This window comes from Bufo gargarizans, chromosome 9, assembly GCF_014858855.1.
Source record: "Bufo gargarizans isolate SCDJY-AF-19 chromosome 9, ASM1485885v1, whole genome shotgun sequence".
Lineage (NCBI taxonomy): Eukaryota > Metazoa > Chordata > Amphibia > Anura > Bufonidae > Bufo > Bufo gargarizans.
Window position 1 is genome coordinate 74,123,965 of NC_058088.1, and position 26,649 is coordinate 74,150,613.

At 41.2% G+C, this 26,649-nt stretch overlaps 1 protein-coding gene across 1 annotated transcript in view; it reads left to right on the forward strand.

The window, feature by feature from the left end:
• Positions 1-26,649, forward strand: part of AFF2 (AF4/FMR2 family member 2) — a 614,371-nt gene that overhangs the window by 445,164 nt on the left and 142,558 nt on the right. Inside the window, exon 8 of the mRNA XM_044306720.1 lies at positions 23,857-23,908. Within this exon, the coding sequence (XP_044162655.1) occupies positions 23,857-23,908 (52 nt within the window). The remainder of the gene's footprint in view (positions 1-23,856; positions 23,909-26,649) is intronic.

Genomic DNA, 26,649 nt, shown 5'->3' on the forward strand with positions numbered 1-26,649 from the left:
GCAAAGGGCTTTGCATTCTTACATTAGTGATTGAATTGAGTTGCGAATCTTCGTAAGGCGATTTCATTAGCGCACATGCGAATTTTGCATCATAATATGTATTATGCGATGCGAAAATTCGAATTATCGCATATGCGAAATAATAACGAATTCGAATATTCGCGAATATTTTACGAATATTCTTTCGAATATTCGCGAAATTTCGCGAATTCGAATATGGGACATGCCGCTCAACACTAGTTCTGGGACACATGTTGGTCTAAGGCGGGCACGGCATACCATGAAAAATAGTGGTGGCTGGGGACTGCATACCGAGGGGCGGCCGCAGACATCAGGCTGCGGAAGGCCTCACTCTCCAAAAGCCTATATGGCAACATTTCAAGAGCCAGTAATTTTGAAAGTTGCACATTTAGTGCTATGGACAGTGGATGGGTGGCTGGGTATTTCCGCTTGCATTCAAATGCCTGGGGTAAGGACAACTGGACACTGCGCTGGGACAGGGAAGTGGATGTAGTTGCTGATGGTGCATGCGGAGACCCAGGTGCAGGGCAAGGGGCATACGGCCCTGCGCCTTCGACATAGGATTGGTCAGCAGTGCGTAACACAGGGCAAGAGGAGGCAGTGAGGTGGCCCGCAGACTCAGATTGTGGACTCAGGCGTTCAGCCTACTGATTAGGGTGCTTAGAAGCCGTGGCGGATCATGCTGGTGGTGGTGAGGTTGCTGGTTTTCGTGCCCTGGCTCATTTTGGTATGGCATCGGTTGCAAACTACCACTTTTTTGTCGCCTACGCTTTCCACAAAAAAACGCCATACTGCGGAACACCTAGCCCTTGGCAAGGGAGATTTACGCATGTGGGTGCTCCGTGTAATGGTTGCGGGCCTGTTTGGTGTGGGCCGACTTCTCCCTTTTGCCACACCACTGCCTCTTACAGCTTGTTGCGGTGCTGCAGATCCCTCCTCGTCTGTACTGCTTTCCTCGCAGGGCATTTCACCTTCCCAAGTTGGGTCAGTGACCTCATTGTCCACCACCTCCTCTTCCACTTCTTCATCCCCATCCTCCTGACTTGACCTAACTACAACCTCAGTGATTGACAACTTTGTCTCATCCTCATCCACCTCATGAACAAATAATTGGCATTCACTACCCTCATCTTCTTGACCCTGTGATAGGTCAAGAGATTGTGAATCAGGGCACAAGATCAGTGCCTCTTCAAGCGTGCTTGGCAAGAGGGCCAAATCTAGTGATGGCAATGAAAATAGGTCCTCGGAATGTCCGAGTGTGGTGTCAACGGTTTGTCCGACTCCTGACTCTACATGGTGGGAGGAAGGAGGATCAGGGTGAGGATTCTGTGGACCAGACTCTTTGCTAATAAAACTGGTCTTGGTGGAAGAGAGGGTGGAAGAATTAACTTCTGCCATCCAACCGACCACCCGGTCGCAGTGGTCCGGCTTTGACAGTGTTGTCCTGCGACGCCCAGTTAACTGTGAAATGAAACTGGGTATGGTGGATTTTTTCTTTTTCCAGTTTCATTGCGCCCAGGGCCACGGCCTCTGCCTGAACCATCAGTAACACTTCCCGATTCTTTTGTGCTCGCCTTCTTCATATTAAAAAGTTTATTCAATAGATGTTGGACAACTTATTTAAATTTGCCTCCAGCAAAATAATTCTATGCTGGAATATTGTATATAACGTTTATGGATTGAACGCACACACAGATGTGCCCCAAACTAGTTAAATTTGTCCGAAATGCAAATAATTCTCTGCTGGAATACTGTATATATTGTTGCGGCTTAAACACACACACAGATGTGCCCAAAAGCAGTTAAATGTGTCCCAAATACAAATAATTCTCTGCTGGAATACTGAATATAACGTTTGTGGATTAAACACACACACACAGATTTGCCCAAAACTAGTTAAATTTGTCCCAAATACAACTAATTATCTGCTGGAATACTGTATATAACGTTTGTGGATTGAACGCACACACAGATGTGCCTAAAACTAGTTAAATTTGTCCCAAATACAAATAATTCTCTGCTGGAATACTGTATATATGGTTGCAGCCTAAACGCACACACAGATGTGCCCAAAATTAGTTAAATTTGCCAAAAATATAAATAATTATCTGCTGGAGTACTGAATATATTGGTTGCGGATTGAACGCACACACAGATCTGGCAAGAATTAGGCACACTCTAGTGAATAACCCCCTTTTTATAATGTCTGCTAAACACACTGCTTTCTGATAGCCTAATGTGGATCTCACTAATATCAAATCTATCTGTCTTTTAAAAGCTGTTGGTTACTTAAAAAAGCGATTTTCCAGCCCTGCACTATCTGTCCCTTCCTGAAGACGCCTGTCCCTAATACTGCTGAATTTAACCCCTGGTAAAAAAAAAAAAAAAATGCTGCACTGCTGTCAAACACACACTGTAGTCCTTAAGAGGACTATTTGGTCTTTCAATCGTTTTTTGGGAGTAAAATCTGTGACTTTCCAGCAAAACGCTATCTGTCCCTGCCTACTGTCTGCTCTCCCTGACGCTGAATGATCAGAGCGCGGGACATCGGCTCCTATATAAACTGGTATCACGTGTTCCGGCCAGCCAATCAGTGTAAGGCTAATAGCTAACATGGCTATGGCATTACACTGAAGGGAATTACTTACCTGAACGCTGATTGGCTGCATAGGAGGCGCCAAACGTGCGGGGAGGAGACTCAAGCAATGCGACGAGCACACGTGATATTCGGCCGAGTACCGCCACGTGCCTAGCATAGCGATGCTCGAGCCAAACCGGTACTCGGCCGAGCATGCTCGCTCATCACTAGTCAGATGAAGTATAGCCCAACACTACTAAGCTCTGGAGCAATGGCAATGTTATCTATGGAGTGATGAACTACACTTTTCTATCTGGCAGTGTGATGCTTCCATCTTTTTGGGAACAGTTTTGGTCCTTTTCTGTTCCAGCATGGCTGTGCTTCAGTGCACAAAGCAAGGTGTATAAAGACATGGTTGGGTGAGTTTAGTGTGGAGGGATTTGACTGGGCCGCACAGATCCTTGATCTTAACTCCACAGAACAGCTTTGGGATGAGCTAAAACAGAAGTTGCATTCCAGGCCCTCTTGTTCAAAATCAAAGTCTGACAATGTCTTACAAATGTCTCACAAATGCTCTTCTGCATGAGGTATAAATTCTGATAGACACACTCCTAAATCTTGTAGAAAAAATTTGCAGAAGAGTTTAAGCTGTTTGAGCCGCAACTCCATATTAATTCCTATGGATTTAAAATGGGATATCATAAAACCTCCTGTATGTATATTGTGTAGGTGTCCCAAATATTTCTGTCCATACAGTACATGTATGATCTAGTAATAACTGTTTTGTCTATTTAAATGGAACCCGTTGCTTGAAATTGCAGTGCAATCTGCAGGCAGCATGTTGTAGAGCAGAAGGAGCCGAGAAGATTGATACTGTACAGGTGAAACTCAAAAAATTAGAATGTCGTGAAAAAGTCCATTTATTTCAGTAATGCAAATTAAAAGGAATTGCATTAATGTAGTTTAAAATTAGAATTTTGTGAAAAGGTTTAATATTCTAGACTCAAATTGTCACACTCTACACTAGTTAGTTAATTAATCTATACCCCTGAGCAAAGGGGACCTCAAAATTGTGACTTTGGGGTTTTCATAAACTGTAAACCACAATCTTCCAGATTATAATCCCTGACAGGCAGAAAAGAGAGGAGGATGAGGCAGCTCTTTAGCTCAGTGCTGTGAAGTAACTTGTCCTCCTGTGTGATTAGGACAGTTTTTGTGTGTACTTATAGGACAGTGGCCATTTTATTTCTCCTAATGATTGCTCCTTAGACAAAACAAGTCTAATTATAATTAATGAAAGGTATTTGGAAATATATTTATAATAAAGTAATATTTAAGTATTTTCATTTTCCTAATTTCCGGAGAACCCCTTTAAGACTGGCATGGAAAACACCAGTCTTAATTGATGTCCCCCTATATCCATTGTGAAATGGTGTTTGAAGGTAAACCTGTTGTATAAAGACTTAAAAATATGTTACCAATAATATTGAATAATACCCATGGGTCATTTGAGACACTTAATGTGCAGAAATGCTCAACTGTACTTCAAATTCTCCAAGTTTGCTTGTGGGATGTACTAAGAATAAGCCAAGGTAGTACAACCTGTCACATAGTGATAAATCATGCTGATTAATTCCATTCCAGGATATATACTGTCAACTGCTTGAAACAGTTCCTTAGGTCTCCTGGAATAAAATGTTTTCTACCTATGCAAATTTCCAATTAATCTGCATTTTCTTACTTTTGCTGAGTGCAGTAAATTTCTTTTGCTGAGTCTAATTAACCTTCACATGTAAATTCTTACAAAGTGTTTAGAACTGTAAAAGGCCCACAGTGGAATAGTATTGTCATATGGCATCTTGGCTCGCATCCGGCTGAAACGATGTCTTATTACAAATTCTGAATTCCATAAAACATTCCTGCTGGCTATTTATCTGTAAGATGATTCTATGCATATTTATCCCTAATATGTGAATAAGTGTTTAGATTCAAATTATAAGGAAAATCAATTGCTCATTTTAACATAACTGAAATAATAATATGAAGCCATAATCTCATTTCTAATTTCTAATCACAATTTTACATCACTAAGGAAATTCTCATATGGCCAAAGGTTTCTCCTAGGTGACCAGGCATGTTTGGTTTAGGAAGGATAATGTACCTGACTGCCTTCATAATATTCTCAGATTTTAGGGTATATTTTGCTATACCCTACCATAATCTTAGATAAGATTATTAATAGTAACATGTTGCAAATAAAATTAAAAAACATTGGCCTATTTAGGTTGCCTACTATAAGTAAGGCTACTTTCACACTAGCATTTTAGTTATCCGGTATTGAGATCCGTCTTAGGGGCTTAATACCAGGATAAAAAAAACACTTCAGTTTTGTCCCCATTCATTGTCAATGGGGACAAAACTGAACAGAACGGAATGCTCCAAAATGCATTCCGTTCAGTTTAGTTGCGTTCCCATACCGGAGAGCAAACCGCAACATGTTGTAGTTTGCTTTCCGTCCTGGGATGCAGAGCAAGACGGATCCGGCATGACCCCCAATGCAAGTCAATGGGATGGATCCGTTTTCTCTGCCACAATCTGCCACAATAGAAAACGGATCCGTCTTAGCAATGTTAAAGATAATACAACCAGATCCGTTCATAACAGATGCAGATGGTTGTATTATCAGTGACAGAAGCATTTTTGCTTAACCCTGCCAGATCCAGCAAAAATGCTAGTGTGAAAGTAGCCTTCTGAGTGCATATTTCTAATCCCTAAAGCCGTAACAATCTGTACAGTAATAGAGACATTTTCATCTTGTTCAATATGCCAGTTGTCTGATAATTTTCTTCTTTCCGCTGGCAACTTAGTTTCTTGCATTAAATAATGAATTACCTTTACTATAAGGGAAGTCAACCTATTATGCTCTGACTATAGATCAAGTCAATCTGAGCACACAGAGTTTGCAGTGCAAACCATGAGCGATGGAGAGAGTATCAGACTCAACCTTAGATATGAGGAGGGTTTCAGACTTTTTCAGAATTTCTTTGTTTCAGTCTTTAAAAAGTACTAGGGAGCTAGTGGGCTGCAAAAGGCAGTAAAATGTGGTTAAGAGCATGGCAAGTGCTCTGCAAACAAATGTGGATAGGGAAATGACTAGGGATGAGCGAACTCGAACTGTATAGTTCGGGTTCGTACCGAATTTTGGGGTGTCCGTGACACGGACCCGAACCCGGACATTTTCGTAAAAGTCCGGGTTCGGGTTCGGTGTTCGTCGCTTTCTTCGCGCTTTTGTGACGCTTTCTTGGCGCTTTTTGAAAGGCTGCAAAGCAGCCAATCAACAAGCGTCATACTACTTGCCCCAAGAGGCCATCACAGCCATGCCTACTATTGGCATGGCTGTGATTGGCCAGAGCACCATGTGACCCAGCCTCTATTTAAGCTGGAGTCACATAGCGCCGCCCGTCACTCTGCTCTGATTAGCGTAGGGAGAGGTTGCGGCTGCGACAGTAGGGCGAGATTAGGCAGATTAACTCCTCCAAAGGACTTGATTAACTGATCGATCTGCAGCTGTGGATCATTGAGCTGCTGATCCTCAATTGCTCACTGTTTTTAGGCTGCACAGACCGTTTGTCAGTCTCATTTTTCTGGGGTGATCGGCGGCCATTTTGTGTCTTGTGGTGCGCCAGCACAAGCTGCGACCAAGTGCATTTAACCCTCAATGGTGTGGTTGTTTTTTGGCTAAAGCCTACATCAGGGTGAAGCTGTCACACCAAGTGCATTTAACCAGCAATAGTCTGTTCATTTTTTGGCCATATACAAAATCAGGGGCAAGCTGCGCCTGTCTCCAAGTGCATTTAACCCTCAATGGTGTGGTTGTTTTTTGGCTAAAGCCTACATCAGGGTGAAGCTGTCACACCAAGTGCATTTAACCAGCAATAGTCTGTTCATTTTTTGGCCATATACAAAATCAGGGGCAAGCTGCGCCTGTCACCAAGTGCATTTAACCCTCAATGGTGTGGTTGTTTTTTGGCTAAAGCCTACATCAGGGTGAAGCTGTCACACCAAGTGCATTTAACCAGCAATAGTCTGTTCATTTTTTGGCCATATACAAAATCAGGGGCAAGCTGCGCCTGTCACCAAGTGCATTTAACCCTCAATGGTGTGGTTGTTTTTTGGCTAAAGCCTACATCAGGGTGAAGCTGTCACACCAAGTGCATTTAACCAGCAATAGTCTGTTCATTTTTTGGCCATATCCCAGTCTAATTCTGTCACTAAATCCATACCGGTCACCCAGCGCCTAAATACTAGGCCTCAAATTTATATCCAGCTAAATCTGTCCCTAGTGCTGTAGCTGGGCGAGTTATTTAGTGTCCGTTCAAGCACATTTCTTGTTCTGGGTTGAAATACAATTCCCAATTTAGCAATTTCATAATTTAGTGGTTCCTGCTATATCAGAGCTCTTTGAAATCTATCCCAAAAAGGGTATATAATATTGAAGGTGCACATAGGGTCATTCAGAGTAACTTCACACACACCCGCTACTGTGTATTTCCAAGTCTAATTCTGTCACTAAATCCATACCGGTGACCCAGCGCCTAAATACTAGGCCTCAAATTTAATTCCCTCTAAATCTCTCGTTACCCACCGCTGTACTGTTGTTGCTGGGCAAGATATTTAGTGTCCGTCAAAGCACATTTTTTGTTCTGGGTTGAAGTACAATTCCCAATTTAGCAATTTCATAATTTAGTGGTTTCTGCTATATCAGAGCTATTTGAAATCTATCCCAAAAAGGGTATATAATATTGAAGGTGCACATAGGGTCATTCAGAATAACTTCACACACACCCGCTACTGTGTATTTCCAAGTCTAATTCTGTCACTAAACCCATACCTGTCACCCAGCGCCTAAATACTAGGCCTCAAATTTAAATCCCTCTAAATCTCTCGTTACCGTTGTCCTGTTGTAGCTGGGAAAGTTATTTAGTGCCCGTCAAAGCACATTTTTTGTTCTGGGTTGAAGTACAATTCCCAATTTAGCAATTTCATAATTTAGTGGTTCCTGCTATATCAGAGCTATTTGAAATCTATCCCAAAAAGGGTATATAATATTGAAGGTGCACATAGGGTCATTCAGAATAACTTCACACACACGCTTCTGTGCATTTCCAAGTCTAATTCTGTCACTAAATCCATACCGGTGACCCAGCGCCTAAATACTAGGCCTCAAATTTAATTCCCTCTAAATCTCTCGTTACCCACCGCTGTACTGTTGTTGCTGGGCAAGATATTTAGTGTCCGTCAAAGCACATTTTTTGTTCTGGGTTGAAGTACAATTCCCAATTTAGCAATTTCATAATTTAGTGGTTTCTGCTATATCAGAGCTATTTGAAATCTATCCCTAAAAGGGTATATAATATTGAAGGTGCACATAGGGTCATTCAGAATAACTTCACACACACCCGCTACTGTGTATTTCCAAGTCTAATTCTGTCACTAAACCCATACCTGTCACCCAGCGCCTAAATACTAGGCCTCAAATTTAAATCCCTCTAAATCTCTCGTTACCGTTGTCCTGTTGTAGCTGGGAAAGTTATTTAGTGCCCGTCAAAGCACATTTTTTGTTCTGGGTTGAAGTACAATTCCCAATTTAGCAATTTCATAATTTAGTGGTTCCTGCTATATCAGAGCTATTTGAAATCTATCCCAAAAAGGGTATATAATATTGAAGGTGCACATTGGGTCATTCAGAATAACTTCACACACACGCTTCTGTGCATTTCCAAGTCTAATTCTGTCACTAAATCCATACCGGTGACCCAGCGCCTAAATACTAGGCCTCAAATTTAATTCCCTCTAAATCTCTCGTTACCCACCGCTGTACTGTTGTTGCTGGGCAAGATATTTAGTGTCCGTCAAAGCACATTTTTTGTTCTGGGTTGAAGTACAATTCCCAATTTAGCAATTTCATAATTTAGTGGTTTCTGCTATATCAGAGCTATTTGAAATCTATCCCTAAAAGGGTATATAATATTGAAGGTGCACATAGGGTCATTCAGAATAACTTCACACACACCCGCTACTGTGTATTTCCAAGTCTAATTCTGTCACTAAATCCATACCGGTGACCCAGCGCCTAAATACTAGGCCTCAAATTTAATTCCCTCTAAATCTCTCGTTACCCACCGCTGTACTGTTGTTGCTGGGCAAGATATTTAGTGTCCGTCAAAGCACATTTTTTGTTCTGGGTTGAAGTACAATTCCCAATTTAGCAATTTCATAATTTAGTGGTTTCTGCTATATCAGAGCTATTTGAAATCTATCCCTAAAAGGGTATATAATATTCAAGGTGCACATTGGGTCATTCAGAATAACTTCACACACACACGCTTCTGTGCATTTCCAAGTCTAATTCTGTCACTAAATCCATACCGGTCACCCAGCGCCTAAATACTAGGCCTCAAACGCAGCCGCCTGTCTACAGCCAATGTGGACAAGCTGACGTTCATAAAAATGAACCAGGCATGGATCCCACAGGATCTGTCCGTCCCTTGTCCAGATTAGACATTAACTACCTCCCCTTAACCATATATTATTGGACTCCAGGGCACTTCCTCATTCAATCCTATTTTTATTTTCATTTTACCATTATATTGCGAGGCTACCCAAAGTTGAATGAACCTCTCCTCTGTCTGGGTGCCGGGGCCTAAATATATGCCAATGGACTGTTCCAATGTTGGGTGATGTGAAGCCTGATTCTCTGCTATGACATGCAGACTGATTCTCTGCTGACATGAAGCCAGATCCTCTGTTACGGGACCTCTCTCCTCTGCCTGTGTGCTGGGCCTAAATTTATGAAAATGGACTCTTACAGTGGTGGGTGACGTGAAGCCTGATTCTCTGCTATGATATGAAGACTGATTCTCTGCTGACATGAAGCCAGATTGTCTGTTACGGGACCTCTCTCCTCTGCCTGGGTGCTGGGCCTAAATATATGCCAATGGACTGTTGCAGTGGTGGCTGACGTGAAGCCTCATTCTCTGCTATGACATGCAGACTGATTCTCTGCTGACATGAAGCCAGATTGTCTGTTACGGGACCTCTCTCCTCTGCCTGGGTGCTGGGTAGTGTTGAGCGCGAATATTCGAAAAGCAAATTTTTTTCGCGAATATCGCAACTTCGCGATTTCGCGAATATTTCGAATATAGTGCTATATATTCGTAAAAACGAATATTCGTTTTTTGTTTTTCCCCCCCCCCACAAAATTACAGTACACATATAATTGATTGTTTCCCAAAGGTCCAACAGCTCAGATCTTACTCACATTGCCTAGAAAGTGATTGAGGCGCGAATCTTCGTAAGGCGATTTTATTAGCGCACATGCGAATATCGGCACGTCCCAGAACAGAGGCAAAGGGCTTTGCATTCATACATTAGTGAATTGAGTTGCGAATCTTCGTAAGGCGATTTTATTAGCGCACATGCGAATATCGGCACGTCCCAGAACAGAGGCAAAGGGCTTTGCATTCATACATTAGTGAATTGAGTTGCGAATCTTCGTAAGGCGATTTTATTAGCGCACATGCGAATATCGGCACGTCCCAGAACAGAGGCAAAGGGCTTTGCATTCATACATTAGTGAATTGAGTTGCGAATCTTCGTAAGGCGATTTTATTAGCGCACATGCGAATATCTACACTTGTCCCAGAACAGAGGCAAAGGGCTTTGCATTCATACATTAGTGATTGAATTGAGCTGCGAATCTTCGTAAGGCGATTTTATTAACGCAAATGCAAATATCTACACTTGTCCCCAGAACAGAGAGGCAAAGGCCTGTGCATTCATATAGTATAGCACCATATTCGCGAATACGTAGAACTTCGTAAAATTCGATTTACGAATATTCGTATTTTTTATTTTACTTTCCACCTTACAGATTACATTGATCTGTACTCTGTCAACTACTGTCATCACCCCCCACTGTATCTCGATTGATTCCCAAAAGTCTCACATTCCCTAGAAAGTGATTGAGTTGCGAATCTTCGTAAGGCGATTTTATTAGCGCACATGCGAATATCTACACTTGTCCCAGAACAGAGGCAAAGGGCTTTGCATTCATACATTAGTGATTGAATTGAGCTGCGAATCTTCGTAAGGCGATTTTATTAACGCAAATGCAAATATCTACACTTGTCCCCAGAACAGAGAGGCAAAGGCCTGTGCATTCATATAGTATAGCACCATATTCGCGAATACGTAGAACTTCGTAAAATTTGATTAACGAAAATTCGTATTTTTTATTTTACTTTCCACCTTACAGATTACATTGATCTGTACTCTGTCAACTACTGTCATCACCCCCCACTGTATCTCGATTGATTCCCAAAAGTCTCACATTCCCTAGAAAGTGATTGAGGTGCGAATCTTCGTAAGGCGATTTTATTAGCGCACATGCGAATATCTACACTTGTCCCAGAACAGAGGCAAAGGGCATTGCATTCATACATTAGTGATTGAATTGAGTTGCGAATCTTCGTAAGGCGATTTCATTAGCGCACATGTGAATTTTGCATAGCATATGTATTATGCGATGCGAAAATTCGAATTATCGCATATGCGAAATAATAACGAATTTGAATAATCGCGAATATTTTACGAATATTCTTTCGAATATTCACAAAATTTCGCGAATTCGAATATGGGACATGCCGCTCAACACTAGTGCTGGGCCTAAATTTATGACAATGGACTGTTGCAGTGGTGGGTGACGTGAAGCCTGATTCTCTGCTATGACATGCAGACTGATTCTCTGCTGACATGAAGCCAGATTGTCTGTTACGGGACCTCTCTCCTCTGCCTGGGTGCTGGGCCTAAATATATGCCAATGGACTGTTGCAGTGGTGGCTGACGTGAAGCCTCATTCTCTGCTATGACATGCAGACTAATTCTCTGCTGACATGAAGACAGATTCTCTGTTACGGGACCTCTCTCCTCTGCCTGGGTGCCGGGGCCTAAATATCTGAGAATGGACTGTTCCAGTGGTGGGTGACGGGAAGCCAGATTCTCTGCTATGGAACCTCTCTCCAATTGATTTTGGTTAATTTTTATTTATTTAATTTTTATTTTTATTCATTTCCCTATCCACATTTGTTTGCAGGGGATTTACCTACATGTTGCTGCCTTTTGCAGCCCTCTAGCTCTTTCCTGGGCTGTTTTACAGCCTTTTTAGTGCCGAAAAGTTCGGGTCCCCATTGACTTCAATGGGGTTCGGGTTCGGGACGAAGTTCGGATCGGGTTCGGATCCCGAACCCGAACATTTCCGGGATGTTCGGCCGAACTTCTCGAACCCGAACATCCAGGTGTTCGCTCAACTCTAGAAATGACTTAAAATAACATTAAATATGAAAAAAATAAAAATAAAAATCTTGATCTAGGAGGAGGAGGTTGAGGATGCGGTGGATGTGGCAGTGTAGGTGGAAATTGCGGTGGAGGAGGAGGAGGAGGTAGCCAACATTGGTTTTTGTTTTTGTATTTTATTTTATTATGTATTTATTCTTGTTCAAATTTGGGTAGACCCTAAAACATTGGGAAATATAAAAAATAAAACAAAGAGAAAATGCGCTGGAGTACAACAATGGCTGGGTGAGGCTGGTATACATGTCTATTCTGCACAAGGTACGGACAATTCCTGTGGGATCCCTGCCTGGTTCATTTTAATGAACGTGAGCTTGTCCACATTGGCTGTGAACAAGTGGCTGCTCTTCTCTTTGATAACCCCCTCCTGCCATGCTAAACAAATGTTCAGACAATACACTGGCTGCAGGGCAGGCCAGCTCCTGCAAGGCATAAAGGGCAAGCTCAGGCCATGTGCCCAATTTGGAGACCCAGAAGTTGAAGGGGGCAGACCCATCAGTCAGTACATGTAGGCGTGTGTACACATACTGCTCAACCATGTAGCATGTCCCCGTGACGGCCTTAATCCAATTGGATATCTTCTCTATCAACTTTTGATGCTCTTTTCTGCGCCTATTATGGTGATCACGGGTAACAGGGAATCAGGGTTCCATGCCAGAGAGGGAGCCTGAGAAAGGGATACCACTTCAAAGGGTGGTCAATAGATGAAATGAAATGTGATCGAGTGGAAATGTGGGACAAATTATTGAAGCAGAAGCATCAAAGTAAAGGAGGGTGCGCGCGGCAATTACCCACTCTTGACTTGGGGAGGTAGTGACGATAAATAACAATACAGGACTCTTAAGATGCCCTGTTATTGGAATGATTAATAAAAAATTACACGGAATGTCACTGGAGTATTTTGGATTTGGAAACGTTAGACAGGAGAGGCCCTGCTGCTGCTTTGTTGACTCTAGATAACTTCTGCCTGATCGCACATCCCTGTGATGTCCATGATCCAATTGTATATCTTCTGTATCAACTTTTGATGTTCTTTTATGTGCCTACCATGTTGATCACGGGTATCAGGGAATCAGGATTCCATGCCGGAGAGGGAGCGTGAGAAAGGGATACCACATCCAAGGGAGGTCAATTGCTGAAATGTGATCGAGTGGAAATGTGGGACAAGTTGTTAAAGCGGATGGATCGAATGAAAGGAGGGGGCGCGCGTCAGAGTGGGGTTTTTTCATTGGCAAAAATGGGTTAATGTCACACACCAATGGAACAGACGATTTTACAAAAATTAGTTCCCTGCACCTATGCAGAGAAAGGGTTTGTATGCGGCAAAAATGGTAAAATGTCACCTAAGAATGTAACAGACGATTTTTTTAAATTTAGGTCCCTGTCACCTATGCAGAGCAGGGGATTATTCACATCAAAAATGGTAAAATGTCATCCAAGAATGTAACAGATGCTTTTGCACCCTGCTCCCTCTTGTGCTGTGCTGGTGCCTCTGTGCGACCACCGCCTCTTCCTCCAAACTGCACATGTCACTCGCATGACGTTGATTCCATGTGGGGTCTAGTACCTCATCATCCTCCACATCATCTTCCACCCACTCTTTACCCCTGCCCTCCTTGTCGGTCTGCATACTGCAGAAAGCCACAGCAGTTGGCACCTGTGTTTCGTTATCATCCGAGACGTGCTGTGGTGGTCCTTCCATGTACTCATCCTGAAACATAAGTGGTTGGGCATCGGTGCACTCAATCTCTTCCACTTTTGGGGCAGGGCTATCTGGATGGCCCTGGGAAACCCTACTAGCAGAGTCATCAAAAAGCAGAAGACACTGCACCATTAATTGGAGCTCAGACTGTTTGGCTGATTTGCAAGGGGGTGAGGTGAAGGACTGATGGACATGGGCTGTAGGTGCCAACTATTTCAGCAGGAGACTGGGTGGAAGACAATGTGAAGGAATTGTGAAGAACTGTCAGCCACCCAATCTACTATTGCCTGTACTTGTTCTGGCCTCACCATTCGTAGAGCGGCATTCGGCCCTACCAAGTAACGCTGAAGGTTCTGTTGCCTATTCGCACCTGATGAAGGTGTTTCACTTGTGTGTGTAGCAGGCACAAATCGACCACGTCCTCTCACCTGCAACAGGAGCTCCACCAGCAGCACCACGACTGGGGCGACGTCCCTTATTTGACACTCTCCTCATTCTTTGCGTTCACCTACCAAACTAACAGATGGTTTATGTCAGGCAACAATGTAACCGCCAATAGTCAACAATTAAGTTCACTGAGAGTAAAGCAGTGTTGGTGTCATAAAGAGGAAAAATGTTTTGAGGTCACACAACAGTGTGACAGGTGAATTTTATACAATTACTTCACGGTCCCAAAACATTTTCATTTGTCAACCAACAATGTAACTGCAGTATTGACTGGTAGTATTTGACTGTGACAAATGCAGCAAAGGCCTCAAATGTAGGTTCTTGCCCAAAATGGGTGTTTTTTAAAAACCTGAAAATAACATCAGTATGTACCACTTGTATGGGACTGTCAGAAATGCAGCAAAGGCCGCAAATGTATTATCCTGCCCAAAATGGGTGTTTTTTTAAAACCAGACTAGAACAGCAGTATCTAACGCTTGTATTGGACTATCAGAATTTTTTTTATTATCTTGCCCAAAATTGGTGGGGTTTTTTTAAAACCAGAATATAAAAGCAGTATCTAACGCTTGTATTGGACTGTCAGAAATGCACCAAAGGCCCCAGATGTAGGGTCTTACTAAAAATGTGTGTTTTTTTTTAAACCCAGAATATAACAGCAGTATTTAAAATATGTATTTGATTGTCACAAATGCAACAAAGGCTGCAAATGTATTATCTTGCCCAAAATGGGTGTTTTTTTTAAACCAGAATATAACAGCAGTATCTAACGCTTGTATTGGACTGTCAGAACTGCAGCAAAGGCCGCAATTGTATTATCTTGCCCAAAATGGGTATTTTTATGTTGTAAAATTATTTTTATTAAGGATTTCACATTATAATCTTCAATAACAAATGTTTAGATATCTGCCATATGAAATGTAATAAGTAATTGACGCAATAACATATCTATTGTATGCTGTCAATGTAATGGTTTACAATCAATTATCGGTTTGATATAGATACCTTATCGACGTGCGTTTTACAATATCTAATATATGACAGACATTAGTGGAAAATAACCAGGGACGGGGACGGAAGTCGGAGGGTGAGAGGGGGAGGTTAGAGTAAATTGGTGTAGGTCTTTATCTCTCTATACAGTCTCGCTGGAATAAGAGAGCATTACACAAATTGTCATAATATTCTATTCGTCTTTAGAAGGCCTCAACCGTCTGGTTGGAGCCAATACGTACAACTCGAGATCTGCTTCATTTAGCCTTTTGTGAGGAACTTAGTTATCTGAGAAATGTCTGTACGTTTGCCATGGTTTCCAGATTCTCTCGAATTGGAGAGAGGTGCGGGTGTCCCAGAGGCGGTACAACTAGTCACATTTCTGTACCCAGTGGGGTATGTTGGGAGGGTCCGGAGATTTCCAGTGTACTGCTACTTATAGTCTGGCTGCAGCTAACAATATGTCCCCAGATGTAGGGTCTTGCCAAAAATAGGTGTTTTTTTTTTAAACCCAGAAGATAATTGCAGTATTTAAAGCTTGTATTTCACTGTGACAAATGCAGCAAAGGCTTCAGATGTAGGGTATTGCAAAAAATTGGTGTTTTTTTTTTAACCCAGAATATAACAGCAGTATTTAAAGTTTGTCACAAATTCAGCAAAGAACCCAAAATTCATTATCTTGCAAAAATTAGGTGTTTTTTTTTTTAAACCCAGTATATAATTGCAGTATTTAAAGCGTGTATTTCACTGTGACAAATGCACCAAAGGCCCCAGATGTAGGGTATTGCAAAAATTTGTGTTTTTTGAAACCCAGAATACAGGGAATGCAGAATTATTAGGCAAGTTGTATTTTTGAGGATTAATTTTATTATTGAACAACAACCATGTTCTCAATGAACCCAAAAAACTCATTAATATCAAAGCTGAATATTTTTGGAAGTAGTTTTTAGTTTGTTTTTAGTTTTAGCTATTTTAGGGGGATATTTGTGTGTGCAGGTGACTATTACTGTGCATAATTATTAGGCAACTTAACAAAAAACAAATATATACCCATTTCAATTATTTATTTTTACCAGTGAAACCAATATAACATCTCAACATTCACAAATATACATTTCTGACATTCAAAAACAAAACAAAAACAAATCAGTGACCAATATAGCCACCTTTCTTTGCAAGGACACTCAAAAGCCTGCCATCCATGGATTCTGTCAGTGTTTTGATCTGTTCACCATCAACATTGCGTGCAGCAGCAACCACAGCCTCCCAGACACTGTTCAGAGAGGTGTACGGTTTTCCCTCCTTGTAAATCTCACATTTGATGATGGACCACAGGTTCTCAATGGGGTTCAGATCAGGTGAACAAGGAGGCCATGTCAATAGATTTTCATCTTTTATACCCTTTCTTGCCAGCCACGCTGTGGAGTACTTGGACGCGTGTGATGGAGCATTGTCCTGCATGAAAATCATGTTTTTCTTGAAGGATGCAGACTTCTTCCTGTACCACTGCTTGAAGAAGGTGTCTTCCAGAAACTGGCAGTAGGACTGGGAGTTGAGCTTGACTCCATCCTCAACCCGAAAAGGCCCCACAAGCTCATCTTTGATGATACCAGCCCAAACCAGTACTCCACCTCCACCTTGCTGGCATCTGAGTCGGACTGGAGCTCTCTGCCCTTTACCAATCCAGCCACGGGCCCATCCATCTGGCCCATCAAGACTCACTCTCATTTCATCAGTCCATAAAACCTTTAAAAAATCAGTCTTGAGATATTTCTTGGCCCAGTCTTGACGTTTCAGCTTGTATGTCTTGTTCAGTGGTGGTCATCTTTCAGCCTTTCTTACCTTGGCCATGTCTCTGAGTATTGCACACCTTGTGCTTTTGGGCACTCCAGTGATGTTGCAGCTCTGAAATATGGCCAAACTGGTGGCAAGTGGCATCTTGGCAGCTGCACGCTTGACTTTTCTCAGTTCATGGGCAGTTATTTTGCGCCTTGGTTTTTCCACACGCTTCTTGCGACCCTGTTGATTATTTTGAATAAAACGCTTGATTGTTTGATGATCACGCTTCAGAAGCTTTGCAATTTTAAGAGTGCTGCATCCCTCTGCAAGATATCTCACTATTTTTGACTTTTCTGAGCCTGTCAAGTCCTTCTTTTGACCCATTTTGCCAAAGGAAAGGAAGTTGCCTAATAATTATGCACACCTGATATAGGGTGTTGATGTCATTAGACCACACCCCTTCTCATTACAGAGATGCACATCACCTAATATGCTTAATTGGTAGTAGGCTTTCGAGCCTATACAGCTTGGAGTAAGACAACATGCATAAAGAGGATGATGTGGTCAAAATACTCATTTGCCTAATAATTCTGCACTCCCTGTATAACAGCAGTATTTAAAGCTTGTATTTCACTGTGACAAATGCAGCAAAGGCCCCAGATGTAGGGTATTGCAAAAAAATTGTGTTTTTTTAAACCCAGAATATAACTGCAGTATTCTACGGCTTGTATTTGACTATCACAAATTCAGCAAAGGACCCAAAATGTATTATCTTGAACGTGCACAAAATGGCAACCGACGCCCACCTAACTAACTTTTTCTGTGTCACTGGGCTCAGGGCAGGGTAATCTCGCTGTAGATTGCTGAGTTAACAAGCACTTCTGATAACAGATTCTTTCCTATTCTCTCCCTCACAGCAGCAGCATCCTCTCCCTACACTACTAACAGCAGAGTGACGTGCGGCGCTACGTGACTCCAGCTTATATAGAGGCTGGGTCACATGCTCACTGGCCAATTACAGCCATGCCATTAGTAGGCATGGCTGTGATGGTTTCTAAGGGCACACGAGTTAAACGCTTGTTGATTGGCTGCTCTGCAGCCTTTCAAAAAGTGCCATTAACTCGCCAAACACCGAACTCGAACCCGAACTATTAATGAAAAGTTCGGTTCAGGTCCGGGGTCCAAAAATCCTAAAGTTTGGTACGAACCCGAACTTTACAGTTCGGATTTGCTTAACCCTCGTCATGATGACTTTAAAGCTTTTTTTTCAGGTGAATGTAGGCTTATTTTTTAAATGAAGGGATTTAAAAATGTGCTAGCTACACCATTCTATATAAATAGTGTGACAGTACAGTGACTTTTTAGTCTTAATTCCTTCAATAATTTTTGTATTCCCTGATATCCTGTTTGCAACGTGCTCCTAGTTTCAGACTTTCCACATGAGGATATGTTTCTCCCAGTAATACTTGCTTGATGAGAGGTCTGTGTCCAGGATGCCACTGCCTTCTCTAGATTTCATGTATCAGTGTATCTTCATTTCTTCTCCTGAGATCTATTCTCTCTCATGCTGGCAGTCATCAATGCAAAGATAAAGAGTGCCAATATACTCTACAGCACTCTACACAGATTGTCATCACTCAACTGTCCCCATTGGGGTTTACAATCTAAGTTCTATATTATCCTATAAGTACATTTTTTAAGTGTGAGATGAAACCAGAGTACTCTGAGGAAATTCATGCGAGGAGGGCATACTGATTTCATGTCTCGCTATCATCAACTATCGCTCAATATCCTTCTGGGATTCGCGTCCCAACCTATCTCTTGGTTGAACTTGATGGACGTTTGTCTTTTTTTAACCGTATTAACTATGTAACTATGTAATATTGAACACAAAAATATCATGTAGTTACAATTATGTAATGTGATATTAATAATGGAAATCATTTCGGTATTAATAAAAATGTGGACTCTAAAACAGTAACCAATATATTTCTCTTGGTTACATTCATACTACCTTAACATAAAAAAATTGGACAGCTCTTCTGTACACAGCAACCCTCCTGTATATAGATGTGTGACATTTATAGTAAAGGCTCTATTTAATGTAATATAAATTCACTGCTCCCTCTAGGCATCGTGTTTGCTATAAAGAATCAAATATATTTCCTACATTTTATGCAGAGTAATCTTGTAAGGCTGAGAAATGAGGGACAGTGCACCAGAAAGACATGGAATTAAAGTGTATTAACAAGAGGTAAATAAAGAAGGTGATGGTGTGCACAGTGTCCTAGGGTTGTGAGAACCAGAATCGGAAATTGGTGACTCCTTATATGATGATTATAATCTTTTATGTTTTGTCATATTTATGATAACTCTTACCCACCGAGGGGATCATTTATGAAATCAGATTTGTCAGTTTTGTGGCATGAAAAAGTTGCAAGTCATGGCAACTGCGACATTTCTATGGCAACTGCGACATTTCCTGATCCTTGCCACTTTTCACAGTGGTCTATGTTTTACAGCTAAAAGTGAGATTAGACCTGTGTTATGGGTCATTTACTACATATGTGTGTCTTTTGCAAAAGTTGCAAAAAAGTCGCAACCCATGCCAGGCGGCATGCCCCCATCAATTTTTACACCTAAAGGTGTAAACCACATTACACTGACGCCACAGTTATTATTAAGGTGCACCAGTTCATAAATTTGGCAGCACAAAAATCAAAGCCAGGCTTAAAACTGACACAAAAACAACCCCAAATGATAATGGACCCTCCTAATATTAATTTTTGTGTAGTCTCCATTATTTATGTAGCACCACATGGATTTATACAATCATATCGCTCTGTCCCCAACAGGGTTCTCTTTAAGAGTACATCCACACGGTCAGGTTTCTGCATGCAGTTTCAGAAGCCAAAACCAGTAGTAAATAAGAGGATAACTGTCATATTTTCATTTAAAAAAACCAAACAATTTTAGCATATGTTACTGCTGCAGCATTATGCATATAGCAATCTTTAGTTTATTCACTTACCACAGTTTTTCTTGAGTTTTCCCCTTAGTTAGTTTTGAATCCTACATTTTGAGGATCTTCTCAAGATGGCTCCTCTGCCAGTTCTCTGAGGCCAAAACTGCATTCACTCACTTTACGTACAAGCTTGCTGTAGCCAGCAGCTTCCTGCCAGCCAATCAGATTGTATTACTGAGAGACACGCCTCCTCACTCTGAAGCCTAATGCAGGCATGCAGTGTGAAGGACCACCTCTCTGTCTTCCTAGCCGGAGACAGATGATCCATAGCAACGGTCTTTTAAGGGAGCAGCGGAAAGGGACAGAGGAGATTAATGAAAGCTGTTATTATTATAAGGTAATTACAGATTTATTGGCAATCATTGACAGACTAAGGCCTCATGCACACAACAGTGTTTTTTCACTGTCAGTGATTTGGCTTCAGTGGTCCGATTTTGCTTCAGTTGTGTTTCCTTGTGTCTTCCTTTTTTTTTTTTGTCTGACAGAGGGGAAAAAAAGGAAGGGTAATAAAAAGTGTAATTTTATTGCACCAAGGTCTTGTAGAAAAAAACAGACACGGACACGGATGACATACCAGTTGTGCATCCGTTTTTTTTGACGGACCCATTGACTTGAATGGGTCCGTCCTCCGTTTTCCACTGACAAGAATAGGACAGGTTATATTTTTTGGACGGACTGGAATCACGGATCATAGACGCGGAGAAAAAACTGAGGACTATCAGTTTTTTTCACAGCTCTATAGAAATTAATGGGACCTCCGCTAAACTGTGAAAAATGACGGAACGGACGCGGATGCAGACAACGGTCGTGTGCATGAGGCCTTACTCAGGTATAGATGCCTAGCTCTAATAAACTAGCAAATAAAATAAAATATGACAGTTATCCTTTAAACAAGAGAGGAAAAGTCGTATCTGTCCTTTACACTTTCTCTGCTTTTATGATCCACTCCTGATTTTGGCTCCAAAACTACTTCAGGAAACCTGACCGTGTGGCCGTACCCTAATAAACTTCTATTAATGCCATTTCCTTTAAAAAAACAAAATATTACAGTTTGATGCTGTTTTGTTTCCTTTTTTGTTATATATCATTTATTAATGATGTTACACCTTAAGAACATAGACCAAGTAACTGATATGAATGTTCCCTACCAATGGCTTTTCTTTGTCGTCTCTTGAGTAAAAAAAAAATCTTGGCGTTTAAGCATTTCCTACCTGAGGAGTTCATTTCCCAGATTAATACGAGTCAAAAAGGTTAATTGTTCCCTGTCGTGTAATGAAGTGTGGCAGCGATGGGGCATGCCATGGTTTCTTGCGTGCCTGGTAACATTTGTTTACAGCTGACATACAGACGTATCTGTACCGATGCATTGTGAAGGCAGGAGCTTTATTGAGTGACGGAAATAAAACAAGATTTAATACACTGTCGGGGATTCCTTCAAACCAGAGGAGTCTTAGTTAACTCACTCAACTTTTAAAGCATCCGCATTTAAAAGAGTGATACATCTGTACTCCGCCAGTCTACTGACATATGGCATAGTTCTGCCGGCTTGTCAGTTCAGATCAAGCTGGTGTTAGCTGGTGATAGATCTTACAGCATCGGCAGAATATATGATATGGAGGAAAGTTTCAGACACTTCACAACCCCTGTTTTGTCTGCAAACATTCAGAATGGGAAGTCATTAGACAAAGGTTTTAACACGTAATTGATTGTCTGTCTATGCCATCGTGCGCTAAAGGTCATTCATAAAGTGAAAAAATGTAGAAGACATTTTTTGGTGGAAATGTGCATATTTATGATCTCTGCAGCTGTCTATAAGATTGGCATCTGTGGGTAAAAGAGGCAAATAGACTGAAGCAATGTGGAATGCAGAACACACTACTATAGCTTCAAGCAATTTCTTCTTTGAAGGGGTTGTTTAACGTCAGCAAATGGCATTTATCATGTAAAGAAAGTCAATACAAGGCACTTACTAATGTATTGTGCTTTGCTGGCTTGATTCATTTTTCCATCACTTTATACACTGCTCGTTTCCATGGTTATGACCACCCTGCAATCCAACAGCGGTGGTCCTGCTTGTTCTCTATATAAAAAAGTACAAGCCATTCTGGTGGCCAAGAATGTAGGAGCGAGCATAGGAACATATGCGCAGCAGCTCCCGTTCCAGACACCTCGTATTTGCACTATAATTCTAAATGTGCCATATAGATTTTAAGCTCTGTATTGGGACTGATATGTAAAGAATGTATCCCTTTTTGGTTTTTTTGACTCTTATTATGCCTTATATGTATATGAAGAAGTTATGACAGTACATTATTATTAAGATAATAATATGTTTTATTTCACTCAATATTCTACTATTTAAATTGTTACTAAGAGTAGTATAAGTTTTGAATAACTCACACACAAATCGAAGCCAAATAAGCTGTATAGCACCACCTGCTGATATTTTTTTTTCTTCATTTTTTGACCTGCTCACTGAGATGGCTGCACATGCTCAGTTTCATCCAACTGCCTCCTGAGCTGTGATAGGGAGAGCATGGACACGACTCCTGAGCTATGATAGCGAGAGCATGGACACGCCTCCTGAGCTGTGATAGCAAGAGCATGGACACGCCTCCTGAGCTGTGATAGGGAGAGCATGGACACGCCTCCTGAGCTGTGATAGGGAGAGCATGGACACGACTCCTGAGCTATGATAGCGAGAGCATGGACACGGCTCCTGAGCTGTGATAGGGAGAGCATGGACACGCCTCCTGAGCTGTGATAGGGAGAGCATGGACACGCCTCCTGAGCTGTGATAGGGAGAGAGCTGCAGCAGAATGGACACGCCCCATTATCTGCAGCAGTAAAGACACTCCACTTGAGCTGTCAGCTTGTCATACATCTAGAAGAGCAAAGAATGGCAAGATCTCTGGATCATACAAATAGATGTTGCCTTTTTTGGGGAATTGAACCCTTTTTTGGAATTCAACCCATTAATACAAAACAATTCTTGACAGTTTTTATTTTATTATATGGTATTAATTAAAAAAATATTATAGTGTATTCTATTCTGAGGGCAGCCATCTTGTATAAGCTTATGCAACTACAGTACTAGGGCTTTACTTTACAAATTAGAAATTAGAAAAATCTGAAAATAACTGACATTAAGAGCAGTGAGCATGCTGTGTTGTAGGCATGCTCTGTGACATTCAGACGCATGGTCCATGTGTAGAAAGGGAAAGTAAAGAAGAACTTTGTGGTTGTTTTCGTCAATTATATGATTTTGTGCTATATGTCTCCAGTCTAATAACAGATACATTACTGTTTGTTATAATTCTGTCCTCTGATGATAATGATATGACTGCTGACCCAGTCTGTGTACATAGCACTAGCTGAAAAGTGAACGCAACAAAATAGTAAATGTTCAGTGTTCAGGAAGTGCTCATTGACCAGTGTGAAAAATGCAATATTTCCAATATTTCATAATTTTTAATGCGAAGAGGAAAGGAAAAAAATACCAAATTTGTTTAAAAACAATGCTTAGCATAAAAATAGAATTTAAACAATAGATTTTTTTTTCTGACAGCAGATTCCTTAAAGTAGTTTTGTAGCTTTTTCTTACTGATGATCTATCTTCTGGAAGTTCATTGATATGAACGGGGTGATGGCAGTTGTGAGATCACTGGACCTGTGAGAAACAGCGAGAAGGCCACGGCGCTAATGCCAACTCCGCTGCCTTCTCAAGCAGCTGATCAGTGGTGGTCCTAGGTGTCGGACCCCCACCAATCAGATTCTGATGATCTATTCTGAGGATAGATCATCAGTGAGAAAAAGCTACAGAACCCCTTCAAGCATAAACCTAAATTGTCTTATATAATATTTGTCTAATGGATGTTTTATTAATATTTTCCTTTTGTTACATAGCATGCTTGAAGATGATCTAAAGCTGAGCAGTGACGAGGAAGACAGCGAACAGGTACCGTTACTTAAATACACCTCCACATAGTTACACTAATTGGACTTTGTTGACTACAAATCAAGTAAACTACAATGTCTGACCTTACAGACTACAGATTACTTTATTAATTAGTAATAATACTTATAGCTTTCTGTACGTCATCTGTCATTAAGAAATACAATTTCTAAGGCAACAAATCCCTAGGAAATAGGATTGAAATGTGTAATGTTTAGTTTGATTAACCTACTCTTGACGATGCCAATATGAATTCTATAACATTGTATTTGCCTTATATTTATATAAAATACTAAATAATGCATTTTTTTATCTTAAACTGTGCTTGTCACCTTCCTGACATGTCTATTTTACAAAATAATTTAATTCACTGTGCAAGAGCAATTCTGGAACATCTTTTTATATAACTCGTTATGTTGTTTCATTCTTCAGTTATTGCTACTATAAGTTTATTACTGAATCAGCCACCGGTTGTTACCAGGGGAAGGTGAGTTCCTGAACAGTCTGACACTGGCATCACTAATTGGACAGGGTCAGACTGTGCAAGGACAATAACTGGACAGGGTCAGACTGTGTAGGGACACCCCTCAAAAGTGACACCCAGTTGCTGATTCATAAATACATTTCTAGTAGCAAAAAACTGAGCGAAGGATCAACACAGAGTTATATGAAAAGATGCATGGAGAATGCAAGACGCTATTAAAACAGACAAGTTAGGAGAGAGGACAGGTCCTGTTTAAATTTGGCCACAGTTAACAATTTCACTGCAAGATGTGTTTCAAAAATGTTACACTTGTGAGAACGAAACGTTGAACTAACTTCTGACATGAATAATAAAACATGAGAAACTTGTCATACAATCTAATGCTAGAATATTTTCAGAGTGGATATTTTATTAAAATGACTTCTGATATTTGTATCTTTTTATTTTAATATTTATTTCAGCAAGTCCTACCATACGCTTACACACCATCTGTATGTGTGTTATAAAAATATCTTTACAGAATAATTCATACACAGCTCTAGATATATGTAATAGCTAATCTCTTCTGCAAAATAAGCTGAAACTTAGTGCTAGCCACTATTATAGGCTTATGTTGTAGGATTTTCAGTGGAGCAGCTGTCGTTGACTAGGAACATCTGTCCCTAGAATGATGTTGCATGAAAGAGACTAGATGGTCATATCAGAAATATATATACTCAGAAAGTGTGCTTTGCCATCATATTTGTTTGCATAATTGTGCGTTATTATGCAATGCTCAAATAAACGAGAAAACATGTAATATGTAAGGAGTGGTCAGACCCTTACTGAACAGAATCTTTTTACCCCGGATGGTGTGCATGGCTCACCACTTTAAGATGGCAGAAGGAACCAGTTGGGCACAGTGGCAACTTACAAAATGAGGTCTTTACTTGACTCACATTGGCCAGCAAGCTTACAGTTAGGACAGTCTGACAGGCAACAGGCTTAGTGGTCACAGGCTCTCAGTAAGAGCATAGGTTTAGATAGTGGCAACAGGATCATTAGGTGCACTGTCTCATTAAATGCCAACAGACAAATATAACTCCATCCCCTTAAAGAAGAAATAACTCACTTTCTCTTCAAGGTAGTAACAATGAAAATGGCTGAATCTGCATTGATCACCATGGCTTTCGATCAATGCGGCTCAGCACCACGATTCTAAACAGTGTCTAACAGTTGCTCCCAGGCTGAGATATCTCTGACTTCACAGCGCCTGCAAACATCCACAACAGTAATATTATGTCCTTACACACAATACTGCACACAGTCTGTCACTAAATACTGCATACTGGCTGCAGGCTGGCTAATCTTTCACAGACCTTGGCTGCTATCAGGATGCATGGATTGGGTGGCTTCTTTCTAGCCTTCAGCTCTGACATCAGCTCCTTTGCAGTAGTCAGTCCCAGATACCATAGATAGCCCCTGAGGTGTTGTACACTTATTTCCAGTACCGATTACCTCCACTTATCTAGCTGGCGACTTGCAGGGATATAAGCTGACTTGGTTTCCAGCAGCAGCAGCACCAGCTCTCTGTTTTACACCCTGCCTGCTACTACTGACTGCTTTTGATCATGGGGTCTGCAGAGCACTGCAGTTTATAATTTCTAATTGCCAAGCCATGTGCTCTCAGGACTCTCACTACATAATTAAAGCGGATTATCCAGGAATTGATAATGATGATAGATCTTGCAACTAGGCCAGGTGACCCATGTACAGTGATGTCATATGGCTTAGGAAGAGGCAGCGACGCTCATGGAGCACTGGCCTCTTCTAACAGCTAATAAGCTTTGGTCATGGATGTTGAACCCCCACCAATCTGATATTCATGACCTTTCCAAAGCATAGGTCATCAATATAAATTCCTGGATAACCGCTTTAAGGACCATTCCCTCACTAGCATCTCACAGTGGCCTAAAGGCCGTACATGGTATATCACATACTGTCACAACATGTCATATCATCATGGGTGCAAGTTACAGTACATGGCACACTTAAAGGGAACCTGTCACCTTCAAAACGCATATTAAACTGACCACAGTACCTTACAGTATCCCCCAGTGTGTTGATAATAACGTTTTTCTTTCCTCATTTTGTTTCTTCATACTTATTAAAAACGTTTTTGTAATGTCGGTTGGCGCTGTCTCCGAGTCAGGTTTGAAGTCAAGAGGGCAGCGGCCTCCTTGCTTCAAGTAAAGCTAAGCCTGCCCATTACCCCTCCTCT